Below are 27,826 nucleotides of genomic sequence, written 5' to 3'. Positions count from 1 at the left end.
GAGGGCGGGGGCGGAGGAAAGCGCGGTTGCTGTGGAAACCGGTCAGCGACGAGTCGCGTGTCAAATAGAAAGTGAAAATTATTAAAAATATGCGTCTGTAAATATCAAAATAATGCATTTTTGCCTCAGAAACCTGCTCAAGGTAAAGTGTGAAATATTACTACTGCATTGTCGTGCTGTTTTGATCCATGCTCGACGGTTTGCTCATCGTTTGAGAGCTTAGTGACGTTAACCCTTTAAAAAGAAAACAATGTTTGATTTGATTTTAGCTTTTTATTTTTTAATGATTAGAACGTTTCATTTTTATTACATGAAACTTTGTCAGTGCTTGACGTTTTCACACAAAGAATTTTTCCAAAACTAAAATAAATAAATAAAATCTTATGAAATGCATTAATTCGTGGAGGAAAACAAATAAACAAAATTGCGTCATTCATTCACTTAAAACTTTCTAACAACAATTTCTGATGTTATATTATTCAAGCAGTTTTTATGAACGCACAAGAAAAACTTTTACACATTATTCTGTCAAAAATTAAATACAATAAAATAATAATCAGTCATTTTAGCTTCAAAAAGACAAAATGGTAATTTAAATGGGTGAGAATGAACACTGTCCACTTTCCTTAACCAAAAATCTTATGTCAAGTACCTGAATAAACTCAAACTACTAAACTACCAAAAGATTTACACATTAAATGTGCATTTGTTTGAGATGTGAACTGATGCATAATACTTCATCTTCATGCTCCTAAATGCATCAGAATTTAAAAACACGAGCCATCACAATCAATATTGTTCATGAGTCAATTATAGTGACTCATCCTCGGGTTTTTGCATCATAGATTGTTTGCACGAAAACAAATGTTGATCTTATGTAGTGGTATCCTAGTAACACCTGAATTCCATCTTCCTGCAAACGCATGTAGTGTACACACTCGAATATGCCGTGCTACAGCGGAAAACACTCACTGGCAGCAGCCAATGGCATCCGCCGGATGTGAGCTGCCAATCATTAAAGCCGTCCCCCTCACCTCATTCCTGTTGCTATGCTGTCTTTGAAACTATGGTTACAGTAAAGGTTCCTGTAGGCAGCATCTCTCTCTCTTACCGCATGTGTCTGGATGCAGTTGGAACGTTTACTCTGCTAAATGCAGTGTTGCAATGAAATGTAATCTATATGTTGTGGATATTACTTCTTTCTTCTGTATTTACATGTTTTATACTGTTTGTAGACATTCATTCAAATCTTTTAGGGTCCTTAAGTTCCACATCACAAAAATAGTCTATTGTAAATCTGCTGTTTAGTTAAACAAATGCTTTTAGGGCGCTCAACCTCACTATTAGTCACTGGAATAAAATTCGTCTTGTTTTAGCCTGCCATTTAAGAGTGACATACCTCATATTACGGCTGCACAATTAATCAAATTTCTAATCATGATTACAATTACGGATGCCAAAATGATGTTATCGTTCAAAGCGGCAATTAGTCGTTCAATATCCACTTATGTTATTCTGCATGCTTAAGATGTTGATTTTTTATCTTAAGGGTATTTATAATTGTTTTAGTTTAAGTATAGCATTATAATACCATGCATATTATTTTTACTTTTTTATTTAAAGAAGAAACCAATCCACTGTATAGTTCGTATTTGAGGCTTAGTAAAAAAGCAATACGTTTTTTGTTTTTTCAGCTTATTTTCATCTAAAAATATGGCATGCAGTTGCTTCAAACAATGATATAACGTCATTCAATGTAAATTGTGATAATCGTAATTAATAATCGCAATTACAATTTAAAGGGAATAATTGGCAATTATGATTTTTGTCATAATTGTGCAGTCCTACCTCATATGTGTCCCAACAGACATGTGATCATGTGATGTGATTTTTGGACTTTGAAAAGGAAAGACTTCTGTGTTATTTCTCTGTCTGTCTCTCTCTCTCTCTCTCGCTCTGTTTCTATACTTCCTGCTGTTTTAATGAGCATGTGTGTAGGAGTGAACCCGACACACTTCAGTCACGACTATGAAAATCACACACACACATACACACACACATAGTCCGCCACCCACTAACTCTACTCTATGCTTATAAATATACACATATAGAGTGCATAATGTGTAATACATACATTTACAGTGAAACAGTTTGATTTCTTATATGTTAGTAACAGATTTTCTGTGTTTTTCTTGTTTTAGGTGTATTATGAAAGGAAGATGAACCTGATAAACTCTTTTCCACGGTGAGTAAACTGCCTGCGAAGAGCTGTAGTGTTCATAGAGACAGAGAAATCCTGATCCAGATGCGCACCACTGAAGCTTATTCATTATTGAAGGTTATTGATCAGATTTTTATATTGAATATATTGAATTTTAAAAGTCAGTGTGATGTAATTTGACCCTGTTAACTTTATTTATTGTTTTTTTTTTTTATTAGTGCATGTTATTCCAATAAATCTTTTATGTGCCTTCATTCTGGTATGTAAAGGCTAGTTTTAAAGCTTGAATTCAAAATTTTCTTAAATTTCCTTAAATAAATCAGATTATGGCAAAATGAGAAATAAAATGGGTTGCGAATACCATTTCATGTTGACTTTAAAACATACGTTGCAAGTTTTACAATGTCATAGATTTTTGGATTTTTCATCTGCTAGACAATAAAACAGGTGAAAAAAACAAAGATTTACAATGAAGAATAAACCAAACCAGTAAGACACCCTCTAGCAACCACACTCAACAGTGGAAACCCAAAAACACCATAGCAACCAAATAGCAACATTTTGGCAACCATCCTAATACCCTAGCAACAGCATCACAATAAAAAACACTCAGAACATCTTAGCAACCACATAGCAACATTCTGGTAACCATCCAAATACCATAGCAACTGCACAGTATCACATTAAAAACACGCAGAACACCGGATAGTTGCAAGAAACATTCTTGTAACTATCTGAATACCCAAGCATCACAATAAATATCACCCAGAACACCTTAGCAGCTGCATAGCAACCAATACCCTATCAGCTGCATAGCATTACAATAAAAGCCACTCAAAACACCTTAGCACCCGCAAATAAACCTTCTGACAACCATTCTATTACCCTAGCAACTGCACAGCATCACAGTAAAAAAAACACAGAACACCTTAACAACAAATAAAAACCACTTAGAACACCTTAGCAACTGCACAGCAACATCATGGATACCATCCTAGTACCCTAGCAACAGAACAACATCACAATAAAAACCATGCAGAACACCCTAGCAACAGTTAAAAACCACCCAGAACACCCTAGCAACCACATAGCAACATTCTTGTAACTATCCAAATACCCTAGGAACTGTGTAGCATCACAATAAATATCACTCAACACCATAGCAACTGCATATACACATTCTGACAACCACTGTAATGCCTTAGCAACCACACAGCAACATTCTTGTAACTGTCCAAATACCCTCGCAGCTGCATAGCATCACAGTAAATATCACTTAGAACATCTTAGCAACTGCATAGCAACCAATATTCTACCAACTGCATATCATTACAATAAAAACAACTCGTAACAGCTAAGAAACAATAAAAACACTTGGAACACTTTGGCAATTGCGTATAAACTTTCTGGCAATCATCCTAATACCATAGCAACTGCACAGCATCACAATAAAAACCACTCAGAACACCCTAGCAACCACATAGCATTACAAAAATATCACCCAGAACACCTTAGCAAGTGCATAGCAATTAATATCCTTCCAACTGCATAGCATTACAATAAAAACATTCAGAACACCTTAGCAACTGTATAGCAACCACTCATAGCACCCTTGCATCCTGGTGGTGACTTTTGCACCAAGAATCACCACTGAAATTTCACTCAAGAAATGCACAAATCTAGTTCTTTTTATTTGTTTTTGCTGCCTGTTTTTAATTTTCAGATCAACATACTGCAAGCAAACGGCTCAGCTGTGCCGGCCGCATCTTATGATTCAGTCAATTCAGTTCAGTCTGTGTTCTTTGATCAGCCTTCATTCATATGAATGTGCAAAATGTGCACTCAGGAGGGGCCCGTTTATCAGACAGTGCAATTGAGCATCGCTGTTCTCTTCTGAAAAAGGGCCATGCATCTCGCCAAGACATGTTTTAGAAGCGGGTTGCGTGCTTTCAGGAGTTTAGAAGCGATGCAGCCAGCAGTACGCAGTGCTGTCGGGTGAGAATGGTTTCTCCCATCACCTGTGCTTCAAGTGGTTTGCCCCACTATTCAGCCAGCCTACCCTGAATGAGTCATCCTGCTCTTCCCTGATTGGGCAGTCGGGATCCATCCCGAGGGATTGCCGTGCAGAAAGCTGCCGAGGCCTGACTTCATTCACAGAAACGTTGGTATGCCCGTCTGCCTTTCCATTCACAGCCAGCCCGAATCATTTTTGCCCAGCATCCTCTCTTCCTCTCCTCAGCATCTCTTTTCCGCATCCAACAAGCGAGGAGCACTTTTAACGCTTTGTCTCAGCAGAGAAGACAAACCCTTGCTCTCTCGCTCTCTCTCTCACTCTGTCTTTTCTTCTTTTTTTTCAATTTGCAGGCAGGCAGGAAAGTGAGACGCTGGGAGGGACTGCAGTGCGTTAGCCGCAGCGGTACAGGAAGCTTGTGAATGACTGCCGCTTCCCTGTCACGAGCTCTTCTGGACATTTTACATGAATGGCTGTTTTTTTGCTGCCTTAATGTCACAGGCTTCATCCCGTCGGCTGCTTTTTAATGGGGCCGGGAGATCTGACATCACTATTTACGGTCGTATCCCCGCCGAATCCGGATGGCGTTTTAGTGAGATCAAATCTTGACGTTGTGTGTTTGAAAGGGATGTTTAATTATTCAACAAAGCTCATTGAGGAGCAAAGCTCAGCTTGTTTTGCCTTCTGTAGGGGGGGATATTCGAGTGCTGGCGTGGATGGATTTATGCTTACGTTTCGTAGTACGTAAGGAAAAACGAATGGAACGAACAAAGAGATAAAGCCGTATCTGTCTTGTGGTTTAAATTCGAGCATGTTTTAAACTGCATAAGCGAGGTATAACCAACCAGATTGATGCGGTCGCAGGCGAAAGGTGAACGCTTTCAAATATTTCATGTAATTTTGGTAGATTATCACTTCTCAATCAATGGCAGGTCATACAGCACACCTTTTCAGTAGAGCGCCTTGCTTCTGAATTCAAGTAAAACTGCGATTGCATGTGCGGAAAATTAGCGATCGCCATGCATGGCAACTCAAGTTTCATTCTGTGTGGCGTACATGTGATCCAACAACACGCACGGTACTCCAATGTGGTTTAAGCATTATGTCAGTGGACTGATTTTGATTCTAGTTCATTCTGACTGAGCTCGGATTTCACTACAGTGATCTGTTTATCACATCTTTTCCGTTCTGTTTATCTGGACTGAATCAAAGCAAGAGGTGTTCCTACGGACAGGGGCGAATTTTGAGAATTGATTGGTTCTACCGAGCTGTAAGTGGGAGTTTTTTTGTAACGGAAAGTTCTCTGCAGTGTTGAGTGAGTCTTTTGTTGAGAAGGGTCTCTCTCTCTCTCTCTCTCTCTCTCCCCTCTCTCTCTCTCTCTCTCTCTCTCTCTCAGAGTGAGTCATGCATGTTCAGGGATCTGCCAGGATGCGGGGGGAGAGAGAGACATCTCTTCACTAGAGCTCTGTCTCTCTCTCTCTGCCATCTCTGGCCCTCTATCTCTGTAGAGGAGCGACCTCTCGCTGCTTTTCTCTCTTGTCGTCCTCTGTCTCCATGGATTCCGCGTTTTGTGGTTTATTTTTGGTCCCCGAGCTGCTGCTGCTGCACGGTGTCGGATTTTCCTGACGGTCACACGCTCCCTTTCTTCGAACCCTCGAGGACGCTTTGTCGGCTCCAGCATGCTAAAGAAGTGGACGGTCAGCTGGGAGTTGGATGTGTCCGTTCGCGTGTAGGCTGGCACACCGAGGGGAATGCTTCACCGTGCTAAATACAACCGATTCCGGAATGAGTCAGTGACATCCGTCGATGATCTTCTGCACGGTCTCTCCATGAACGCCAAGGTCTCGGCCGTCCCGCCGTCGCCGCCCGTGGGCGACCCTCCGTACGCCCCACCAGCCGAGGTCTTGCCACCTGACCCCGCCGAAGAGTCCGGCACCTTGTGCACCCTCATCAACAAAGTCTCCAACCTCAAATTCACCAACTCCTCCGGACTGCTTGGCATCAAGGGCCTGCCGTCCGCCGTCAAGGACCTGGCCGTGTCCAAGCTCCAGGGAGGAGCGACAGGAGGCTCGTCTGCCCTCCCTGCGGCCTCTGGAGCGCCTCACGCACCGCTGGAGCCCAGCTCGGCCAGCTCGGGGAAGAAGGGCAGGATGGAAGAGTCTCAGCCCGGCGGAGAGGGCTGGGGCCTGGGAAGGACGGGTGCCACGGGCTGTGGCGGGCTGGTGAATAAGCCTTCTCGTGGATGGCTGCACTCCAGCGAAAAGATTTCCGGACCTGGAGTGACGTACGTTGTTAAGGTAAGATCCAAATGTCTTCTGCGTTTCCCTTGTTGTTTTCCATCCATGTACCAGTACAGAGGGATTATGTGTACGATTTGGAATAATGCAGGTCGCCAGTGACTCGAAACGGCACCATTATGTTCACAAGTGACCATAAAAGCACAGAATGTTCCGCCACATACAGTACCATGTTTACTTGCCGTCTGTTTCCTTTGAGTCTTACATGCATGTGGAGGTGGGCGGTATGAGGCGAATTGGATTTTGTATTACAGTTAAATCATGTTTGTTTGAATAAACAACCAAATTGAGAACAAGTGAAGATGCTTCATCTCATTGGATTTGTTTTCTTTGTTGGAACTTGATAGAAACCAATCAAAAGGATGATTATGCATAACCAGTATTTGATATTTTGGAACGCTTGAGTTAAAGACAAAAAAGTGAAATCAATATCATAAGCACCTGTGATTCATCTAGGGTTATTATAGTACCATAACCAAACATTATTCGAAATAAAAGATTAAACTTAAAAAAATGTTTTTGTAAAAATTGACACCACATTTTCATTTAGTTTACCTTGATGTACTACAAAAAATAAAACTGAAATAAAAACCAATATAAGCTATATGATAATAACTAATATAAAATAAAAATGACCAAAAAAAACTATATAGACACATAAAAAAATAAATATGGCAAAAACACACAACTAAATTACTAAAACTAACTAAAATTAAAACAAAAACAGACAAATTTTAAAATAATAACTAATTTGAAATATGAATAGTATCTCAGTGATACTAAAACAAAACATCAGTTAACTTTAATGTGGAAAGTTGCAAGTATGACAATGATCAAACTTGTCTCAATATACATTTTTCATATTCCTCATTAAAATCAAATCACATTTCTGTAGCGCTTTATAAACTGCTTCACATTAATAAACAGGAAAATAATGTTAGAATGTTGTAAAATTAGTAAAATGGCTGTAAAGCAGCTCTAAAGAAGATAACAGTATCATTATTCAGTTCAATAACAGTGTCGATGTTTTATGTAAATAAAATAAAACAGTCCTGTACAACCATAGCTTTGCAACATAGCTTTATATAATTCATTATATACAGTATAGCATGTTTTTACCATAACACAGCCTTATACGCATGTGTATTTCAGAGACTTTGACTGCCCTTGTAATATAAAAAAAGTTCAGTTATCCATCTTCTCTATGTACATTGTTATTGCGATATATTCTCTGCTTTCCTTAAATATCACAGACATAGTGGTTCAGTTGTCCGTGCGACCACTTATTTTTTACCTCTGCAGATTTGATCTATTCAAATTAACTGCAAGTTTATCACATCAAAAGGGAAGTGCATGCAAATCACGTAACCACGGCGACCGGTTACCAGACCAGGGGGATGTTGTTCCGGCTACAGTTCTGTTACTGTATCGTCTCCGGGGATCATGACGTGTGCAGGACAGAGCAGTTATTCTTGTCCACATCTATATGCAAAGACAAACATGATAACTTCAACAGTCAAAAGATCAGCTTTGATTCGTGCAAATATGTGCTTGTATGCCATGTTTAGCATGCATGTAGCACCTGCTTTCTGTGCATTTGATTTAAATGCATAAATATATATATATATATATATGTATATGTGGTTCATTAAGGATTTCCAGAAAATGCTTAAACTCTGTTGTGCATGTACATTTGTCTTCTATACATGTGCTATATAAATACCAACATCATTGTTTCCTTTTAGGGTCGTTTGCGGACATTTTTGAGAAGTTTGTGCTTTAATAAGTGCATTTTAGTTCCGTTGAACGAACATATTTGTATAACAGACAATGTATATTGAGCATTGACCCCAGATATTGCAGTATCATGTATTTTAAGCATATCGTCTAGAGTGTTTACAATCATATAAGCATGTTCACGGCCCCATTGAGCTAAAGTTGACTCGGATTCGTGCAGCATGAATCACACATTATTCCCTTCTAGCTTTTTTTTTTCTTCTGAATAGTCAGTTGCTGTAGAGGCAAGCCAACACGTATGAATTAGATCGTGCAAACCGGCATGCAATGGATGGGAACTAAATTGATGCGTTTTATTATCTGTGACGAAGGTCTCTCTAAGCATTTAACGTACAGAGAGTGACGGAGAAAGAAAAGGGCGGTATATCTAGCTCCTTGTTTGAGTTTGATGTGTTTTGGTAAGAGTTAGTTGATAAAAGTTAGCAGCTAATACTAAACCCCTCTGGCGTCCGTTTGCAGGGCTGAATATGTGTCATTCTTTACAGTTCACTTATTGAGTGACCCTGTGCATGAACACACACACACACACACACACTATGCTCCATTTCACTAAAAGGACAGCTGCTGACATTGACTGCTTTTCAAACACACGCGACCAGTGTTCAGACAGACCACAGACATTAGATCCAGCCCTTGCTTGATTAGGTTTAAGTGAAAATCTGTACACTTAATATATACTATTTTTTTATTAAAAGCAATAACTACATATGTATTGTGAATATGTAGCACATTTTTGACAGCGTAGTGAGCCAATTTATCTATGCGTGTTTTGTGCTGTTCTGTGTAGTTGACATTTAAGATCCGTTGTCGTTCTCAAGTGTGAATTTGAATGTTAAGTAAATTGCTGTTATTTTGTGTATAGCATTATGTCAGCTGTTTAACTACTGACAGTATCTGAGCGCAGAAACTGATTGTAGAAGGCAGTTTATGTAAAAGCCCTCTGTTGGCATTGCTGAAAATACAACATGTACTTATATATTTCAAAACACGACGGCATGAGAAAATTAGCTTGAAAAACCTTTGCATTTTCATACTTTTGTAGAGTTTTGGGCCTTAGTTTTAGTCATTTATTTAAGTTTCTTATCCTTTGACTGTCTTTGATTGTCATGACATTTTGCATTGACATTTTTGCAGTTACAAAACATGAAAAAAATAGAAAAAATAAAATATTGCAAAATATATATTTAATGTTACAATATATATTAATTAAATTTTCTGTCACGTATTTAAACTGGTTGTACTGTCCTTGATTATCTTGGCATTTTATTGTCTGAAAAGCTATAGGTGTAATACATTTAAAAAATATATATTTTATGGTCATTATACCCCTAATAATAAAAATACTAAAATGTATTTAAAATACATTTATATTGTGCTAAGTATGCTACAAATACATCTACATGTTTAAATACCCTGCAATTGTACTTTTATTATACTAAACTGGTAAACTTAAAGTCTGCTAAATTGGAACAACTAATTTTGTGCTTAATGCATTTAATTGTGCGGAGGTAGTGCTGAAATATACTTAAGTATATTTGATATTGATAAAGTGTAACTATTGCAAGTATATTTCATGTACACTTTAAATATTTTGCATTAAACACTGATATTATACAGAGATCATACAATCCTTATTAATAGTGATATTAAAGCACAAATTATGTTAATATTAGGAAATGTGCATTGTGCAAAAGATAAATATTCTAAATAAAGTTTAATTATAATTTTATATCAGTAAGTCTTAAGTGATATGTCAATAAATATGTAAATGGATTTGAAGTATACTTACTATGAAATAAATGTATTTTAAATAAATTATGGCTTTTTTTTTTACTAGGGACTTTGATTATCTTAATATTATGCTATATTTAGTAGCGATGAAAAAAAAACATGAAAAAAAAGTATTAAACAAACCCATACGTTAAAAAAAATACTGTTTTAAAATATGTATAATGTTAAAACCTATATTAAATTATTTTACTTTTCTGTCATTTATTTAAATTATTTACTTTTCTGGCCATTTTACTTTGTTTTGATTAACTTGACATTTTATTAACTTGACATTTTACTGTATGTTGCTGAAAAGCTATAGGGGTCAAAAAATATTGCAAGATACATTTAATGTTAAAATGTATAAATATATATTAAATTATTTACTTTTCTGTCATTTCACATTTGTTACATAATGCCGGCACACAGAAACAAATTTTATTTTGTCTAATACAATCAGTCAATAAGCTCAAAGTCTCCGTCATTGTTTTCAGCCAAATACTATTTGCCGAAACATAGCAGTGACTCACCGTTTGCTTCCGGCCTCGTTTCCTTTCTGCGCTTTGAGTCGTACACCAGAGTTAATTTGTGCAATAAAAACGAGGCAATGAGGAGATAATTTTCCATAAAGCACTCGAGTAAACTTAACTAATCAGCATTTGCAGTGTTCTTGGAAGCATGTGACGCGGACGGTGGGTTCATCGGTCCTCAGGTGGGTTACTGCAGGTGACTCATTCATTTAGTCAAGGAAAGTTGTAGTGAGGCTCTGAATGAGTGAGTCATGCAGCATTGAGAGATCAGTGAGGTGAGAGGCTAAATAAAGCAGAGATGTGTTGATGTGTGATGTCACAGGTTATGGATGATGTCATCGGCCCTGTTCTCCAGGGACGCCTCATGCGTAGCTTGGTTTTAATGCGCAGCTGACATACAAGTGTGTTTTCTGCTGGCTGTTTTTCTATAAGGATTTTTGTATTTTTATGGATTTTATTTGAAGGATTTAGAATTTAAGATTAAAAAATATGAGATGAATCATGTTCAAGCATGTATTTTTAAAATAATTTTTCACTTTATTATATTTTATTGACTTTTATTCAAGAAATTCATATATAGTTCATGTAGGATTAAGGTTTTGAGTTTGAGATTTAAAAATATGAGATGAATCCTTTAAGATGGAGCATACATTTTTTCAATGTCTTTATTTTATTTTATTTATTACTTTAATATTTAATACTTTCTTATATATATAGTTCATGTAGGGTAGGATTTTGAGCTTTTTATCCACCTTATTCTTCAATGCGGAAGTAAGCCTATGGGTGAGACTTCCTGTTAATTAGCTGCTGTAGGGAAATAACGGGAAGAATTACAATGTGCAGTAAACGGTAATTAAAATAATATGGTAAGACACCAATTTGCAGTATCAAGCAGCAAAACGAGCGATTTTGTACAGCTAAAAATAGCTGGAAGCGAATGAGACCGGAAGCCAGACCCATAGAATTTACAATTGGCCGCGCCCGTTTTTACGGGAAGAACAACGTGGATAGATTAAATAATAAAAGAATATGAGATGAATCATTCATTTTTTTTCCTTTTTTTTTTTTTTTGCATTTGTGGTAAATTTTTTTATTTCTATTTAATTTATTTACTTGAATACTTTCTTATTTGGTTCATTTAGGGTTAGGGTTTGAGCCTTTTATAGATTAAATAATATGAGAATAATCTTTAAAGCTGAAGCATGTAATTTTTTCAGTGTCCTTTTTTGGCTTTTGTAGTTTATTTAATATTTTTATTTTATTTATTGTGATTAATACTTAAGTTCATGAAGAAGGGTTAGGATTTTGAGCCTTTTATAGATTAAATAATATGAGATGAATTGTAATTAATCATTTTTATTTTTATATATTTTTTTATTATTTTAATTAATATTTTCTTATATAGTTCATGTAGGGTAAGTGTTTTGATTTTTTTTTTTTTTTTTAATTTAAGAATACAAGATTAATCCTTAAAACTGATTTTTTTTTCAGTGTCAAAATGTTTTTTTTTTTTTTTTTTTTGCTTTTGTAGTTAATCATTTTTATTTATTTTGGCATAAATGGCACTCAATGTTACACTGAAATAAAACAAATAACAACATCCATCCACTCAAAAGTGAGTTTATGTGAAGACATTTGATCAGATCAGACATGATAATACTGTGGTTTAGACCAAATCACACCTGAAATTACACGCTATGATTTAGAATTGCTTTGTTGTTTTTCAGAAGAAATGTTTAATCGTCTGTCTGCATGTATGTGAGCTTAACCGGTGTGTCAGTGTGTTTTGTATGTGGTTGTGTGACATTTATTCAGAGGTGGTGTGTGTTTGTATGTGTGTGTTTAACACTGTTGTTGGACTGTTTTTTATCACAATGAGCAATAACAATATCTAGTTTTGAAGAAAAGCTGATTATGAGCTTTCTAATCACATTTCTGCCCTTCTTTTTCAGTATTTGGGCTGCATTGAAGTTCTCCGGTCCATGAGATCCCTGGACTTCACCACACGATCACAAATCACACGGTACTAAAACTCTCTCTGTCTTTCTACAAATTAAAACATATAAAACAGTCACAAACGTTTACATTTTATTTTGTGCAAGGAACTGTGGGTAATATTAGCTGAAATAGCATGCACAGATGCACACTTCCCATCATAATGGTTAATTTGGTAACATTTTAATGTATTGTGAATTTCAAATTACTGTTTAGTTTTATGTGAATTGGGATTCACTTATGCTTTCCATCTAATCCGAAAAAAGATTATTTATAAAGTTTCCACTGTTAGTGAAATAAATGAAAATATCTTATCTAAATGTAAAGTTATTTATTATTTTAGGCATATATTTTAATTATTTTTATCAAAATTTTAAATGATTTATTATTTTATGTTTACAAATTATTATGTATATTATTATTACATTTTAAAGAAATGAAAAGAAATAGTAGTGTAGTGTATTTAGTCTGTTGCTAAATATATTTAATATAAAAAACTGTAAAATTTGGATAAAATTACTGTTTTACCAAATCTGAGTGCAAATATAGATTAATATTATTAATAATCACAAAAGAAAAACATTTAATTATCTGCCCTAATTTTCCTAGGTTTTTATTTTATTTAACCATTTCTAATTTCTAACTATTTATTATTAAATAAAATTAATTAAAATGAAAAACATTTACAAAAAGGGGACAGATAATTTTGTTTGTTTATTTGTTTATTTTATTTTTTAATAAAATTATATAAAATAAAAAGGGCACAGAAATTTGTATTTATATTTATTTACATTTAATTTGTATTAATTTATTTTTATTTATTTGTTTGTTTGTTTTTTGTGACTATAAAACAGCCTAAGGACGTGATTCGGTTACTTATTTTTGTGAACTAACTGTGAATGACTTTCCAATCGTTCATTGGAATCGAGTGTGATTCAGATGTTGTTTTCTCTATTATATGTTTCTCTTATGTTTATATATTTCTAAATATTTCTGTTTGTCTGTTGTTTTGCTGCTAAATCACAGTTAATGGCTTTTGTACACTGCTTTTTAGTTGCTTTAGGTTACATCACAGTTATCACATGGCCCCGTGTGGCGTTACATGACTGCTATCGGCTCTTTCATGGCACTTTTATGTTTTTTCTTGATTTGAATCCGCAGCCAAACACTCATTTATTGTTGCTAAAACGAGCGCATGAGATGTGAATGTGTGCTGATGAGTCATTGCGTAACATCAGTGTAGAGGCAGCAGATCGGGTCCCAGCGGACGCCGCTTGTTTATTGAACGCTGGGCTGTGTGGGCTGCTAGCATTAGCAGTGCTGGAGATGTCATGTCATATCCTCTTTTCTGCCTGACTTCCTGCTGTAGTGTTCACAGGAACACACCAGCCATTCCCGACTGCTCTCTCCGGGTCCAGAAACTGAGCTTGAACGTTGAATGATCAACAGGTTTATCTATATTACACCTCAGACATAGTTTTTATTTATTGTGAAAAACATTAAAAGTCAATCATAATCAATGTGTCAAGAATCTGTCAAGAACATGTCCAGAAAAAAATAAGGAATTATATTTTATCCTGCTTTTAGGAGCATTCTTATTTATTTCATTGTAAAATTATTTTAATTACATTTTTCATTACTGTAATTTTTTTTTAATTCCCAATATTATTACAGTACTATAAAAAAAATATATTTATACAGTATGGTAGAATTGGTTGCATTGCATTTATGCTTACTTAAATAATCTACTGCAGTAATGAGCGTTTAATGAAAATCAGCATTAGTGAGATGAGAATTGCCTAAAAACATGAAAAGAAGATAGGGAAGGTGTGCTTTATTGCTATGAAAAGGAAGTCACAGTGTAAAATATACTTTATTTTCTTTTCACTATATATGTATGTATATATTTCCTTCTGACACACTACAGCAAAAGATAGAAATAACTGACTTAAAACCATTTTTAGCTGCTGAAAATACTAGTGTTCTAATAATTTTGGCCGCAATATATATGTATATGAAAAATATAATGATCTGCACTAATTTTTCTTAATTCCATTTATATAATATTTTATACTTTTATATTTTGTGTATAGTATTAGTATATTTATGTAATTGTTTATATTTATTAATATCAACCTTCGGCAACCCTGTTCTCTGGATATCATCATGAACAGTAAAACATTTTAGATTCATATGCTACGATCTTTGGGCCAGATTCACAGAAACTGATCAAATGTATCCCAGACTGAAGAGTTTTGCTGTGTTTCCAGAATGCCGCTGCAGTGCCACTGTTTTCACTCAGCATCTTGACAGTTTGCTCGCTCTGTACTTCAGAATTACTCATGTCTTCATATTTTTGTAATTTCTCTCGGCAGGGAGGCGATCAGTCTGGTGTGTGAAGCCGTCCCTGGTACCAAAGGAGCTCTGCGCAAGAGAAAGGTACAGTCAGAGAATGTGTGCAATTATCTTAAAGCAAATAATAAATGCGTTTGAACATAAACTTGTTATATTGCAATGCATCTAGCTTTGAAAAAGTCTTAAAGTATAGAAAGCTTTGTAAAGTTGGACTTCCAACTTGGAAACCAAAAACTGCACAAGTATGATTTTATGAGATGATTCGGTGCCTTTGTTATTAAGCATTTTGGCTAATTTGGTAATGCTTTAAGCCTTGAAATAAAATTAACATTAATATAAAATTATATACTTATAGTTGCAGAATAAAATAATTATTCAGAACATACTTAATCTTTATTTGAGGAACATGATTTTGGGCCGGTGACATTTCACTGTGGACAAAAATTAGTGAAATAAATAAAAATAACAGTGCTACAAATTAAATATAAATATAGTAAGACTTAATAAAATATTAAAATATAAAATGAAATTATTCAGAATATATTTAATCTTAATATAAAATTCCTTAAATGATTTAAAATAAAATTATTTATTTATTTTATTTCAGCTAGATGCCAAGCCAACATTGCTCATTTTTGTTTCGTTTGACTCTAAAATAACTAAACCTAAAACTGAAAATAAAATGATTACAAATTTACTAAAACTTTAATAAAAATTATGAAAATACCTCACAAATATCAATAAAAACTATAATGGCATAGCAATGATACTAAAATAACATCGCTCTCAGCTACCAGTAAGAGTGTAGTACTCTGATCTCATACATTTGACCATTTTTACTTCTGCATATTTTCCCTAACAAATCAGCACAGAAAATGTGAAAAAGTCTGCAGATTTGTCTTAGCCTGAGCAATTATTATTTTCCATGAAAATTGACCGTTTATTAAGACAACAATGTGAATTAAGCAAATTGAATTACATTGAATTTAATTAAAAAACACCAGAGACGAGCAGAGAGAGCGTTATAGATTATTGCACATGACAACAGGAAAGGGGTCAGAGGTGGAGGTTATTGATGCAGATGGAGAAGTATAAGATGGAAAAGGAGGAATAAATAAGGAATAGACTAAAAGAGGAGCATCAGAAGGTTTGGAGTGAGATGAAGATGGTTAGAGATCAAATAAAGGCTGGAGAAAGAGAAATGGTGTGCTGCAGTGTGTGTGTGTGTGTGGGCATACTGTTAGCACGGTGACTCATTCTGTACTGAGCAGCAGTAATCAGCCCTCCTGCTGCGTGTGTGTGTGTGTGTGATGCACGTTTGCAGCCGTGGGAAGGGACGTGTGCTTGTGGATTATAGGAAAGCTTTAAAGCGTGCCATGCCATGCCGTATGTCCCGATTTAATGACGCAACATTGTATCGATTTAGCAAACAAACACAGAATGATGCATTGCATGCGTGATTTTTATTTTATGAATGTTCTTCCATTTTGTTATATGAATGAAGACTGACTGGAATGATTTGAATTGAATTTCAGTTTAATTTTAGTGTGTTTGGCAAAACACTGCATTTTAATTGACAAAACGTTTACAGATAAATAAATTAGTAAAATAAATTAAAATAATAATACTACAAATGAAATCTCAGTATAATGAAAATAAAATAATTTAGAACATGTTCAATCTATATTTGTGGAACATGATTTTGGACCAGTAAGATGAAGCTAGTATTCAATGGACATATGCAGGCGCAAAATTTGTAAAATAAATAATAAATAAAATGACAATACTACAAATTAAACATCATTATAATAAGAATTAACAAAATATTACATAAAATATTAAAAATACTAGAAAATAAAATTGCTAAATTATTTTTATAACACATTTCATCTTTATTTGCGGACCATGATTTTGGATTGATTTTGGAGATTTCACTGTGGATGAAGCTACAATTCGATGACGAACAAAAAAATAACTAAAATAACAGTACTGCAATAATATAATAAGAATTAGTGAAATTTGGTAAAAAAAAATTACACAAGTCATTTAGAACATATTTCATCTTAATTTGTGGAACATGATTTTGTGTGGATGAAGCTACAATGTCGATGCAGAACAAATAATTATCAAGCGGTCTAAGAAATAAACAATCATCAAATATTGCAAACTTTATTACATATAAGAAGTTAAGAAGCAATTAAAAAACGCTGAAGATGAAAACATGAGCCTGTGTTGGTCTCGTTTAGCCTCCCTCGAAACTCCTCTCCAGTATTCTGGGCAAGAGTAACCTGCAGTTTGCTGGTATGAGTATCAACCTCAACATCTCCACCAGCAGTTTAAACCTGATGACACCGGACTCCAAACAGGTCCAGAAACACACACTCTCCTCTCTCATTCTCAGGATGCAGTGTTCTATTGCAGATGAATGATGCTCCTTCCTGTTTCCACAGATAATCGCCAATCATCACATGCAGTCCATATCCTTTGCCTCCGGTGGAGATCCGGTAAGGCTTTACAACATCACACCCGTGATTCATTCTTCAGCTGACGTTCAGTCTCACCACACTTCATGGCAAATCTCAGAGCGCTCCGAAAAACCAAGCTGTTTAATGCCATATCCAGTTGAACAACTTTAGTGTTTCTATTAATAGAGGACGGGGCCATAAAAAATATGTTTTAGTGGTATTTTATCTTATTTGTAATGTTTTTTACACAAAAAGCAGTGCATGTTAGCTTTTAGCGATTATTTACCACCACTATTTTCACTAAATAAGCTACTGTCCCTTTAAGGCTTGTGTTCATAAATGACTTTATTATTGGCTAGTTTCTGCATACTTGTTTTTATTATCAGGTTGCTGAATTTTAAATAGATGTTTATATGTAAATATGGTTGGTCATATGCTAATGAGCTCATATGTGTGACACCACAATCATGACAGTTTCACAAATTAGTAATTCAGTTCAGTTCAGTAGATTTATTCAAGTCCTCATACACTATTCCATATACTTATACGTAATTTTACATATTAACCTGAAAAAGGTGTAGGCTGAAGCCTTTTTGCAGTTTTTAAAATGTAAATGTAGGCAGTCATGTTAATGAGATCATAGTTCTCATGTCATAATCATGATAATTTCTTGAATTGGTCTTTTTTTAGTATTTAATATTTAATGACCTCATAGTTGTATGGTCATAATCATGAATTAGTCATTTTTACTATTTTTGTGGGCGGTCATATGTTAATGAGCTCATAGATGTGATGTCATAATCATCTTATTTTCACAAATTAGTAATTTTTGCTGTTTGTAATGTGTAAATTTGGGTGGTCATATGATGTTGAGCTCATAGGTGTAATTTCATAATCATGACATTATGTATGACAATATGTGTATATTATTAGTATGTTAATGTACAGTGCCCTCCACATATTGGCACCCTTGGTAAATATGAGCAAAGGCAGCTTTGGCAATAAATCTGCGTTGTTTATCCTTTTGATCTTTCATTCAAAAAATTCTAACCTGTCATTGAAGTAAAACTATGGAAAGTGGGGGGAAAATCTCATTATGAAATAAATGTTTTTCTCTAGCTCACGTTGGCCACAATTATTGGCACCCAATTATTGCAAAGTCCTTTTCCCAAGATAACCGCGAAAACCGAGTTTTCTCCTGTAATTTTCGATGATTTTGATCAGAGACCATTCCTTCATCCAGAATCTCTCCAGATCTTTCAGATTCACAGCTCCATGTTGGTGCTGCTTCTCTTCAGTTCGCGCCACTCATTTCCTGTAGGGTTCAGGTCAGGGAACTGAGACAGCCATGGCAGAAGCTTAATTTTGTGCTCAGTGACACATTTTTGTGTTGATTTTGATGTTTGTTTTGGATCATTGTCCTGATGGAACATCTAAACATGGCCCATTATAAGATTTCTAACAGAGGCAGTCACTTTTTGATTTTTTATCTGTTGGTATTTGATAGAATCCATGTCCAGGACCTCCAGCAGAAAAACAGGCCCACAACATCAAAAATACAGCAGTATATTTCATTGTACACATGGGGTACTTTTTATCCCTGTGTTCTCCAAACCCATCTTTTTTAGTTTCATCTGACCATAGAAATCAGTCCATTTTGAAGTTCCAGTTGTGCCTGACAACTGAATATGCTGGAGTTTTTGTTTTTGGATAAGCGAGGAGGATTTTTCCTGAAACCCTCCCCAACAACATGTGTTGATGTAGGGGCTGTTTGATATTTTTTAGGCTTTCTGACCCCAAGATTTTCAATAATTTCATGTATTTTGTGAAGCTCGACAATCTTGTTCTCCACATCAGAACTATGTAAAACAGGTTTTACTCCTTGTGATGGATGATTAAGGGAATTTGGCCCTTGTGTTCCTCATATTTATAATCCTGTGAAACATGGAAGTCATGGCTGGACAATTTCATGCTCCTAGTCACCCTGGTGTGCAAAAAAATGTAAATTTCTAGGGGTGCCAATAATTGTGGCCAACATGCATTGGAAATGAAACATTATTTCATAATGAGACACCACTCTTTCAATTGTTTTACTTCAATGAAAGGTTAGAATTATTTTTTTTAAATAAAAGATTAAAAGATTTGTTTTCACATCCGCCTTTGCTCATATTTACCAAGGGTGCCAATATTAGTAGAGGGCACTGTAAATCATGACATCATCATGTTCTGGGCTTTTAATGTGTAAATGTGGGCGGTCATATGTTAATGAGCTCATAGAGGTGATGGCGCCATAATGACAATTTCATATGTTAGTCATTATTGTTTTGATTGTGATTTCATGAATGAGTCCGTTTTTTGTGTAAATGTCATAATCATGACATGTTCTGGTCTTTCAATATTAAAGTATGGATGGTCATATGTTAATGAGCTCATAGATGTGATGTCATCATGACCGTTGACAAATGAGTCATTTTTGTAGTCCAGTTTCAACAAAAAAGAGGATGAGTTGTTCATTTCAAACTACGTAATACATCAAACTCATTTCAAAAGAGCAAGAAATATCCTGTTTGCCATTATATGACAGCTTTAAAGAAACATGCTCATAAAAGCACGTAGAAGTGGAATTAGCTCAGTTTAGCTTTAAATCATTCTTTGTCTTCTGTCAACAGGACACGACGGATTATGTCGCTTATGTGGCGAAAGATCCTGTTAACCGGAGAGGTATTACTCCTGTCTTTTCCTCTGCTGCATGCTCTGATGATTTGTGTGTCATTTTTGGGATGTTAAAATACATTCTAACTATAAGTAATCCTTTCTTAGGTTGACTTCTTAAATGAATAGTTCACCCAAAAATGAACATTTGCTAATATGTCCTCACCCACAGGCCATACAAGATGTAAATGAGTTTGTTTCTTCATCAGATTTGGAGAAATGTAGTATCGCATCACTTGCTCACCATTGGATCCTCTGAAGTGAATGGGTGCCGTCAGAATAAGAGTCCAAACAGCTGATAAAAACATCACAGTAATCCACAAGTAACCCACACCACTCCAGTCCAAACTTTGCCTTGCCTTGCCTTTTTAACTTCACTTTGGCCAAAATACGAGTCCATAATGAACAATAATGCTTCCTCCAGTGAAAAAGTCCATCTCCTGTTGTCTCTCACATCAAAATCCACACGTATTTGTGTAGAACTGTTCTGGACTGTTTTTGCTTGTAAACAGAGCTTGATCTGTGCAGATATCTCTCCTGATTCAGACGAGATGACTTTTTCACTGAAGAAAGCAATATTATGGATAGAGAACTTGTATTTTAGTCAAAAACAACAGTTTGAAGTTAAAAACGCCTTAATGATGGATTTGTTTCTTACAAACATGCAGCTTTTCTCTTTACAAGACATTAACTGATGGACTGGAGTGGTGTGGATTATTGTGATGTTTTTATCAGCTGTTTGGACTCTCATTCTGACGGCACCCATTCACTGCAAACAGAATAGTTTTGGGTGAACTATTCCTTCAAGAGACTAACACAGTGACTATGAAAACATTACAGGGCCTGTAACTCATTTCTCTGCAGAACTAACCATAACATTACATTACATGTTTTTGGTGGATGATGTTCTTGTTGGTCAACCACAGTTTTAGCTATGGCTCCTGAGGGCCATTTCACTGTGTTTACCACGCTGGGCCATCCTGTAACACGCATTCACAAACAAGCGTGATTGATCAGTCCACCACAGCTGCATTTAGCATCAAAAAATCCATTTCTGTGGCTGTTGTATCTCCGCCTCTTTTCATTTCATGGATATTTTAACTTCCTTTCAGCGCAGAGGCCACGTTTTAAAACTCTCGCTGTGCTTTCTAATGCATTTTTGATGTTGTCAGAGGAAAGATCTCATAATGAACACTTTATAGCGAGTGAGTCAGCAAATCGGCATCCGTTCCCCATTTGCTGATATCTAATACTTCAGCATGCGTGCGTGTCTTATGTTTGTGTACCTGCATGTCAGATTTATTGATGCTGCACTTTTGTTTCATGTATTTTGAAAATCTTATGAAAATATGTTCAAGTCACAGTTCACCCTAAAATTAAAAGAAATTAAATTAATTACATTTTATTTAAAGAAATAGACTTAATTTTCCTTATGCAAAATTTCATATTTCTTAATATATGTGACCCTGGACCACAAAACCATTGATGTATGTTTTGTTAGGACAATATTTGGCCGAGATACAGCTATTTGAAAATCTGGAATCTGAGGGAGGAAAAAAATCTAAATATTGAAAAAAATCGCCTTTAAAGTTGTCCAAATGAAGTCTTTAGCAATGCATATTACTAATCAAAAATGAAGTTTTGATATATTTATGGTAGGAAATTACAACACAAATTAAATTTTAATTTAAATGAGCATAAATTAAAGGCTGTAAAACAGGATTATTATAGTTAACTAAAATTATAACCACATACAACGTTACTTGAAATAACCTGAAATAAAATAATTATTTTATTTCAGCTTTTGTTGCACTAGCAGGTAGTTTAACTTGATTTACTAAAATAAATTTAATAAAATCTATTTAATAAACTAAAAAAATGACAAAAAACAACAAAATTACAAACAATTTATTTACAATTAAAAACAGGAAATATAAAAAAACATTTTTAAAAATGAATAAAGACTTTAATAGTATTGTAATAATACTAACTAACACTGCAGTAAAATATATATTTTATGTATAGAAATATATAAATAGTACCACAATGTACAAAACCTTTAAAATTTTAAAAACCTATTATCATATTTCCACAGTAATGAGAACTTAGAGGTTAAATGTGCTTAATTATATTAATCATGACAATTCCTAAAATTTTCTTCTGTGTTTTGATTTTGGATTGAAATATGACGTGGACAGGTTTTGTTAGCTTGATCCTGACGTGTCCTGTGTTTTCTAGCATGTCATATTCTGGAGTGCTCTGACGGTCTGGCTCAGGATGTGATCAGTACGATCGGTCAGGCGTTTGACCTGCGCTTTCAGCTCTATTTGCAGTGTCCGTCCAGCAAACCCTCGTCCATGCACGACAGGTGAGTCCTCATTTACACCTTCAGGATTCTGATATGAGACCACTTCTGCCTCTCATTGTGTCCTGTTTTTAGGGTTATGAGTACAGATGAGCCCCCGTGGACCGAGGAAGGAGAGGAGTCTGGCGATCATCACTACTACAACAGCATTCCCGGAAAGATGCCGCCACCAGGAGGATTCATTGATGCTAGATTGACCAATCAGACGCAAGACAGCAACCAGGTCTGCTAATCACCCACCCACACTCATGAAGTAACCCGACCACTGATCGATAATCACTCCAGCTCAGCTGCTTCTGCAAATGCTGGAACTCATGTGTTTCTGTCAACGTTAGGTTTTTGGTAAATAATGATAGTAAAGATTGTGCTATTATTATTACAATTGTATTTTTATTATATTTGGTATAATCTCAAAACTAATAACACAAACAAACAAAACTGAACAATTACAATATTTCCACCCCAACATACAGTATAAATTAAAATAATCATTGCATATTATATATAAAATATTGCATTTTCTTATAATGAAAACACAAAATGCAACACAATTCCAATTTTTCCACTCATACATGTGTGTAAAAAAAATTTCTAAATTCTAAATTAAATAAATAAATATTACATTATATTTTGTTTTAATATTAAAAAAACAACACAAAATACTGCAAAATAATATATAATATATTGCATATTATATAACATTTTGTTATATTAAAATGAACAACACAAAATACAGAACAATCCCAATTTTCTCATCCAACATATAATAATTAAATGAACGATAAATGTAAATATTATGTTTTGATATAATATTGAAACAAACACCTTTCCCACTCCAATATATATAAGAATTAAATTAAAATGAGAGATTAATATTATATTTTGTTACAGTATCGAAACAAACAACACAAAACAACTTTCCCACAATGTATATAATGATTAAAATAAATCATATATTTAAAAATAATATTTATTTATTTATCATGTTGAAACAACACAAAAAAGAACAATTCCAATTTTCCCATCCCAACATATATAATTAATTTAAAATAATAAAAAGTAAGAAAAATGATATAACATAAGAACATTTCTTAAGTTAGTTATCAGTACAGTGTTAGTTTAAAAACATTCTGCATGATCTACTCCTTAACAGCTTGTATAAATGTTGACATTAATAGCGTGATTTTAATTTTAGATACAGTATTTTAAACTGAGGCATTAAATGATTCATTTAGATGACTTCCTGTAGTATGGACTCTGTTTCCTGTCTGTCAGTGTATATCAGGTCAGTGATGATGAGGAGGTGTTTCATTACTGTTGTTGATGACTCACATGTTGTTTACTGCTGTCCACACAGACCGCTGGAGTCGACCAGACGTACTACCAGGGCCGACCCATGTTCATCCAACAAGGTACAGTTCCCCTTTCTTTTCTCCGTTTTCACATTTAGATGGACAGATCGCCCAAAACATCTCATGTCAATGCAAACAACAATTCTTCAAAATATCAACATCTTTCTGTCTGTGCCTTTCGTATAGGGTCCTGTGACATATACAGTCTCCCTGAGGTCAAAGGTCAAGCCCCTAAGGCAGGAGAAGTGCCCACGTATGTGAACACGCAGCACATTGACACGCAGTTGGCCGCCCTCCAGGGAGAGTCAGAGATGCTGTCTGAATCGGGCACGAGCGGGACAGCTAAAGACAGCCCGAGGAAGGACCTCTTTGACATGAGTAGGTGTTTAGAGGCAGTTCATTCCTAACACTGCTGTAGGACTATATAATGTACCTGTTTTACAGCGCCATCTATAGGTGGTGCGTAAAAATGCAGTTGGTTTCAATCTGCAAGTTCAACTTTGTTTTACTTTTATTGTGCTTAAACAGTTAAATACACACATTGTGATGAAGCAACCAAAAAATATATACAATCTTTTCCAAGACATTTTGTCCAGCTGAACATTTTGCTTTTGTTTCTGTTTTAGCTCCGCCCACAGTCAAATCTCATTGGTCCAAAATCCCACCCTTCATTTGAATATTAAATAACTTCTGACTATCACTTCATTGTCAGCAGTTTTACTCTAGAAAGTTCATAAATGTGAGGAAAAAATGACAAAAGCACTTTAATTTAGTCAAAAAAAAGTTTTATTTAGCGTTTTACACAATATGCATTTTCATTATGATGTTAATATTTATAACATCTTAATACCTTCACACCTCATAGTCGCATTTAGCATATAAACTCTTTGTATGTGGATGGACATTATATCTTTATATCAATATAATCATTAACTTTATATCAATCTCTTAAACATGTTTTATTAAATTGTGCTGGTTTAAGTTCTCTAAAAGTACAATTAAAAAACCTATAACATACTTTTCCTCAAAAGTGTTCGATAATTTATTTATAGTATTTCAACTTTTTCCTCACAAATGAAAATAACCAGGGAAGCTGGCATAGCATTGAAACACCAAACAACCAACTGCATATGAAGAGCTGGGCGATGATATAGTTAAATTTTGCAATGATATAAGCAATCAGCACATTGTTTTCTCGTGCCATCAGAGCCGTTTGAGGACGCCATCATGACCCAGACTCCGGCTCCTTCAGCCTCAGAACTGCATAAAGCGGCGTCCGTGGATAACTCCAGTCCTCTCCTGATGCGCGCGGCCGCCCTGAGAGCTCAGGAGGAGCTGGAGGACCAGATGTGGTACCACGGAGAGATGAGCCGCCGCCAGGCCGAGAAACTGCTGCTCCATGACGGAGACTTCCTGGTGCGGAAGAGCACCACAAACCCGGGCTCGTACGTCCTGACGGGGATGCACAACGGCCTGGCCAAACACCTGCTGCTGGTCGATCCGGAGGGAACGGTGAGAGCCACCTTCACCCATACACACCAGACTCTGTAGCTGTTTTCATTGACTTGAGAGTGTCTTTTTATTAATGAGACTGGGCTGGAAAATTTATATATGTAGTATTTCTTAAACATAGTGTAGAAACAGTTTTTAACTCAGAAATTGCATGTAATGAAATTTTGAAGTAGAAAGACTGAAATAGTATTTTCTTGTAAAATGTACTCCAGTTTTTATCTTTGTTTTGAAAGCTTTTTTTGCAGTGTATTGAAGTAAATATAGTGGGATTCAAACTCTTGAGAAAATGCTTCTATTTTAGGTTCTTTTGTAGTTTAAAGTAAAACAAGTGGAGTGAAAAGTTGAACATGAATTTGAGAAACTTGATCATGTTCTCCAGCATGATTTGAGATGTTGCAAAGAGCATCTTGAGCTTCAGTGGAAAAGAAGATCTAACAAAGTCACATCTGTGTCTGTACAGAGTCACATGATCAGTGACACGCATTTGATTAGTCACGTAGAGATACTGCAGAATCTGAAATAGATCATTTTATTTAAACATTTCAAAATGTTTAGTTCCAGGTTTGAATGAATGAAGTACAAAATTTCTAATATGGACTTTTGAACTCCGTTGTAGTTGCCTCAAATTTGGGGTCAGAAAGATTATTTTCATATTTTTGAAAGAAGTCTCTTCTGCTCACCAAAGCTGCGTTTATTTGATCAAAAATACAGTAAAAACAGTAATATTGTGAAATATTATTGCAAATTAAAGTAAGTGTTTTCTATATGAATATATTGTAAAATCAAATTTATTTCTGTGATCAAAGCTGAATTTTCAGCATCATTACTCCAGTCTTTAGTCACATGACACATGAATATGCTGATTTGCTGCTCAAAATGGTTTATTATCAGTAACTCAAATTAAACTGAAAATGATTAAATAATGATTATTATCTCAGCTAGTTGTCATTTTCATTTAGTTTAAAACTATAAAGACATAAAAACCCTAATAAAACATTACAAAATTACTATAACTTTAACAAAAAAAAAAAAAAAACTCTGTGCTCAATGACCATTTCTTATTAATATCACTGTTGTGCCGCTTCGTATTTTTGTGGAAAATGTGATGCGTTTTTCAGGATTCTTTGATGAATAGAACGTTCAAAAGCATTTATTTAAAATAGGAATCTTTTAAAAATTCTTTAACGTCACTTTTGATCAATTGAATGCATCCTTACTGAATAAAAGTCTTAATTTCTTTCAAAAAGAAAATCTTTTTAAACAGTAGTGTATATGCACGCATCTTTCTGTCGCGTGTGCTTAAACTTTCAAATCAAATCTGTCTCCTCAAGGTCCGGACGAAAGATCACATATTCGAGAGCATAAGCCACCTGATTGGCCATCACCGTGACAACAACCTCCCGATCGTGTCGGCGGGAAGCGAACTGTGTTTGAAGCAGCCGGTGGAAAGAAAACAGTGACGACAGCTGAAATCCTGCAGGAGGCTCACGGCGCCGCTCTTTCACGAAAACAAACACGCTCAGATGACTGATCTCCGTCGGAGAACACGTGACGCTTGTCCGACTGCTTGACTGTGACGACGCGGGACGGCGCTCTCACCGAAAGCCGATTTCTAGAACTGACACAGTTATTTTATTGCGCTGGTTGAGAATCTCTATTTTTGAAGAAGACGGCGGTGGATTTTCGCTCGAAACGGGAGTTTGGACGAACTCGGTCTCCAAGAGGGATGCGACGAAAACTAGATAAAGAGTATTTTAGAATAAAAAAGTTTTAGTTTTGTCTATCAAGCACAACCGGATTTTCATGTTCGTTGGTAAGAGATAACTTAGAAGGAAAACTAATATTTGAGAAAACGTAAATGAAAAACAAAGCTGTTTATATCGACCTATTTTAGGAGTTGGTCCTTCACTGCAGCTAGTGTGCGAGATCATTTGGTAGCTTCACTGCTTTTCAGAGGGAAGATGACGTGAATGTGTTTGCTTTAACAGAAATCACACTCCGACATGCTGCACGAACACACACACACACACACACACACACACACACACACACACGCACACACACACACACGCACGCACACGGCTTTAAAGTACCTTCACTTTTCTATGACGTTGAAACCTGTGGCACCCGCATGACTTAAAACCTTAATTGTACTTGTGGTCATTGTTGGTAGCATCCAGAGCCCCGGCGGAGGTGCTTTTGTGTGCTCACAATGTAAAATATTTATGCTTTCCCAGTATTCCTTGAGTTTAGCTCCTTCTTTAAACGTGTCAGAGGTGTGTAGTCGCTCGGCTCGGGCCTTTACTTTATACCTTGGATGTTTCTATCGGTTCTGACTTTCATGGTTTGACTGTGGGCTTCACACACACACACACACACTGGTATTATGATTCTTCTTCTGATGATTATTTTCAATTAAACCATTCTAAATGAATAGCACAATC

The 27,826-nt window shown here is 35.4% G+C and overlaps 1 protein-coding gene across 2 annotated transcripts; it reads left to right on the top strand.

Annotated features, from left to right (window-relative positions):
• The first annotated feature begins 12 nt into the window (after positions 1–12).
• LOC306862088 (SHC-transforming protein 3-like) lies at positions 13–27,826 on the top strand. 2 transcript variants are annotated; one of them, XM_079404717.1, is made up of 13 exons: positions 13–142; positions 2,202–2,338; positions 12,579–12,649; positions 14,997–15,060; positions 17,223–17,342; positions 17,427–17,480; positions 20,111–20,162; positions 22,392–22,521; positions 22,594–22,741; positions 23,876–23,930; positions 24,057–24,248; positions 25,078–25,382; positions 26,714–27,826. In XM_079404717.1, the coding sequence occupies exons 2-13, from the start codon at positions 2,306–2,308 to the stop codon at positions 26,840–26,842; spliced, it is 1,353 nt and encodes a 450-aa protein (XP_079260843.1). In that variant the 5' UTR covers positions 13–142; positions 2,202–2,305; the 3' UTR covers positions 26,843–27,826. The 2 variants fall into 2 exon arrangements, with proteins under 2 accessions (XP_079260843.1, XP_079260842.1); XM_079404716.1 differs by lacking the exons at positions 13–142; positions 2,202–2,338 and adding an exon at positions 4,586–6,529.

The sequence above is a fragment of the Barbus barbus genome (genome assembly GCF_936440315.1).
Source record: "Barbus barbus genome assembly, chromosome: 43".
Taxonomy (NCBI): domain Eukaryota; kingdom Metazoa; phylum Chordata; class Actinopteri; order Cypriniformes; family Cyprinidae; genus Barbus; species Barbus barbus.
Note: the sequence above shows the minus strand (reverse complement) of the source record. Positions and strands in the feature narration are given on the sequence as shown.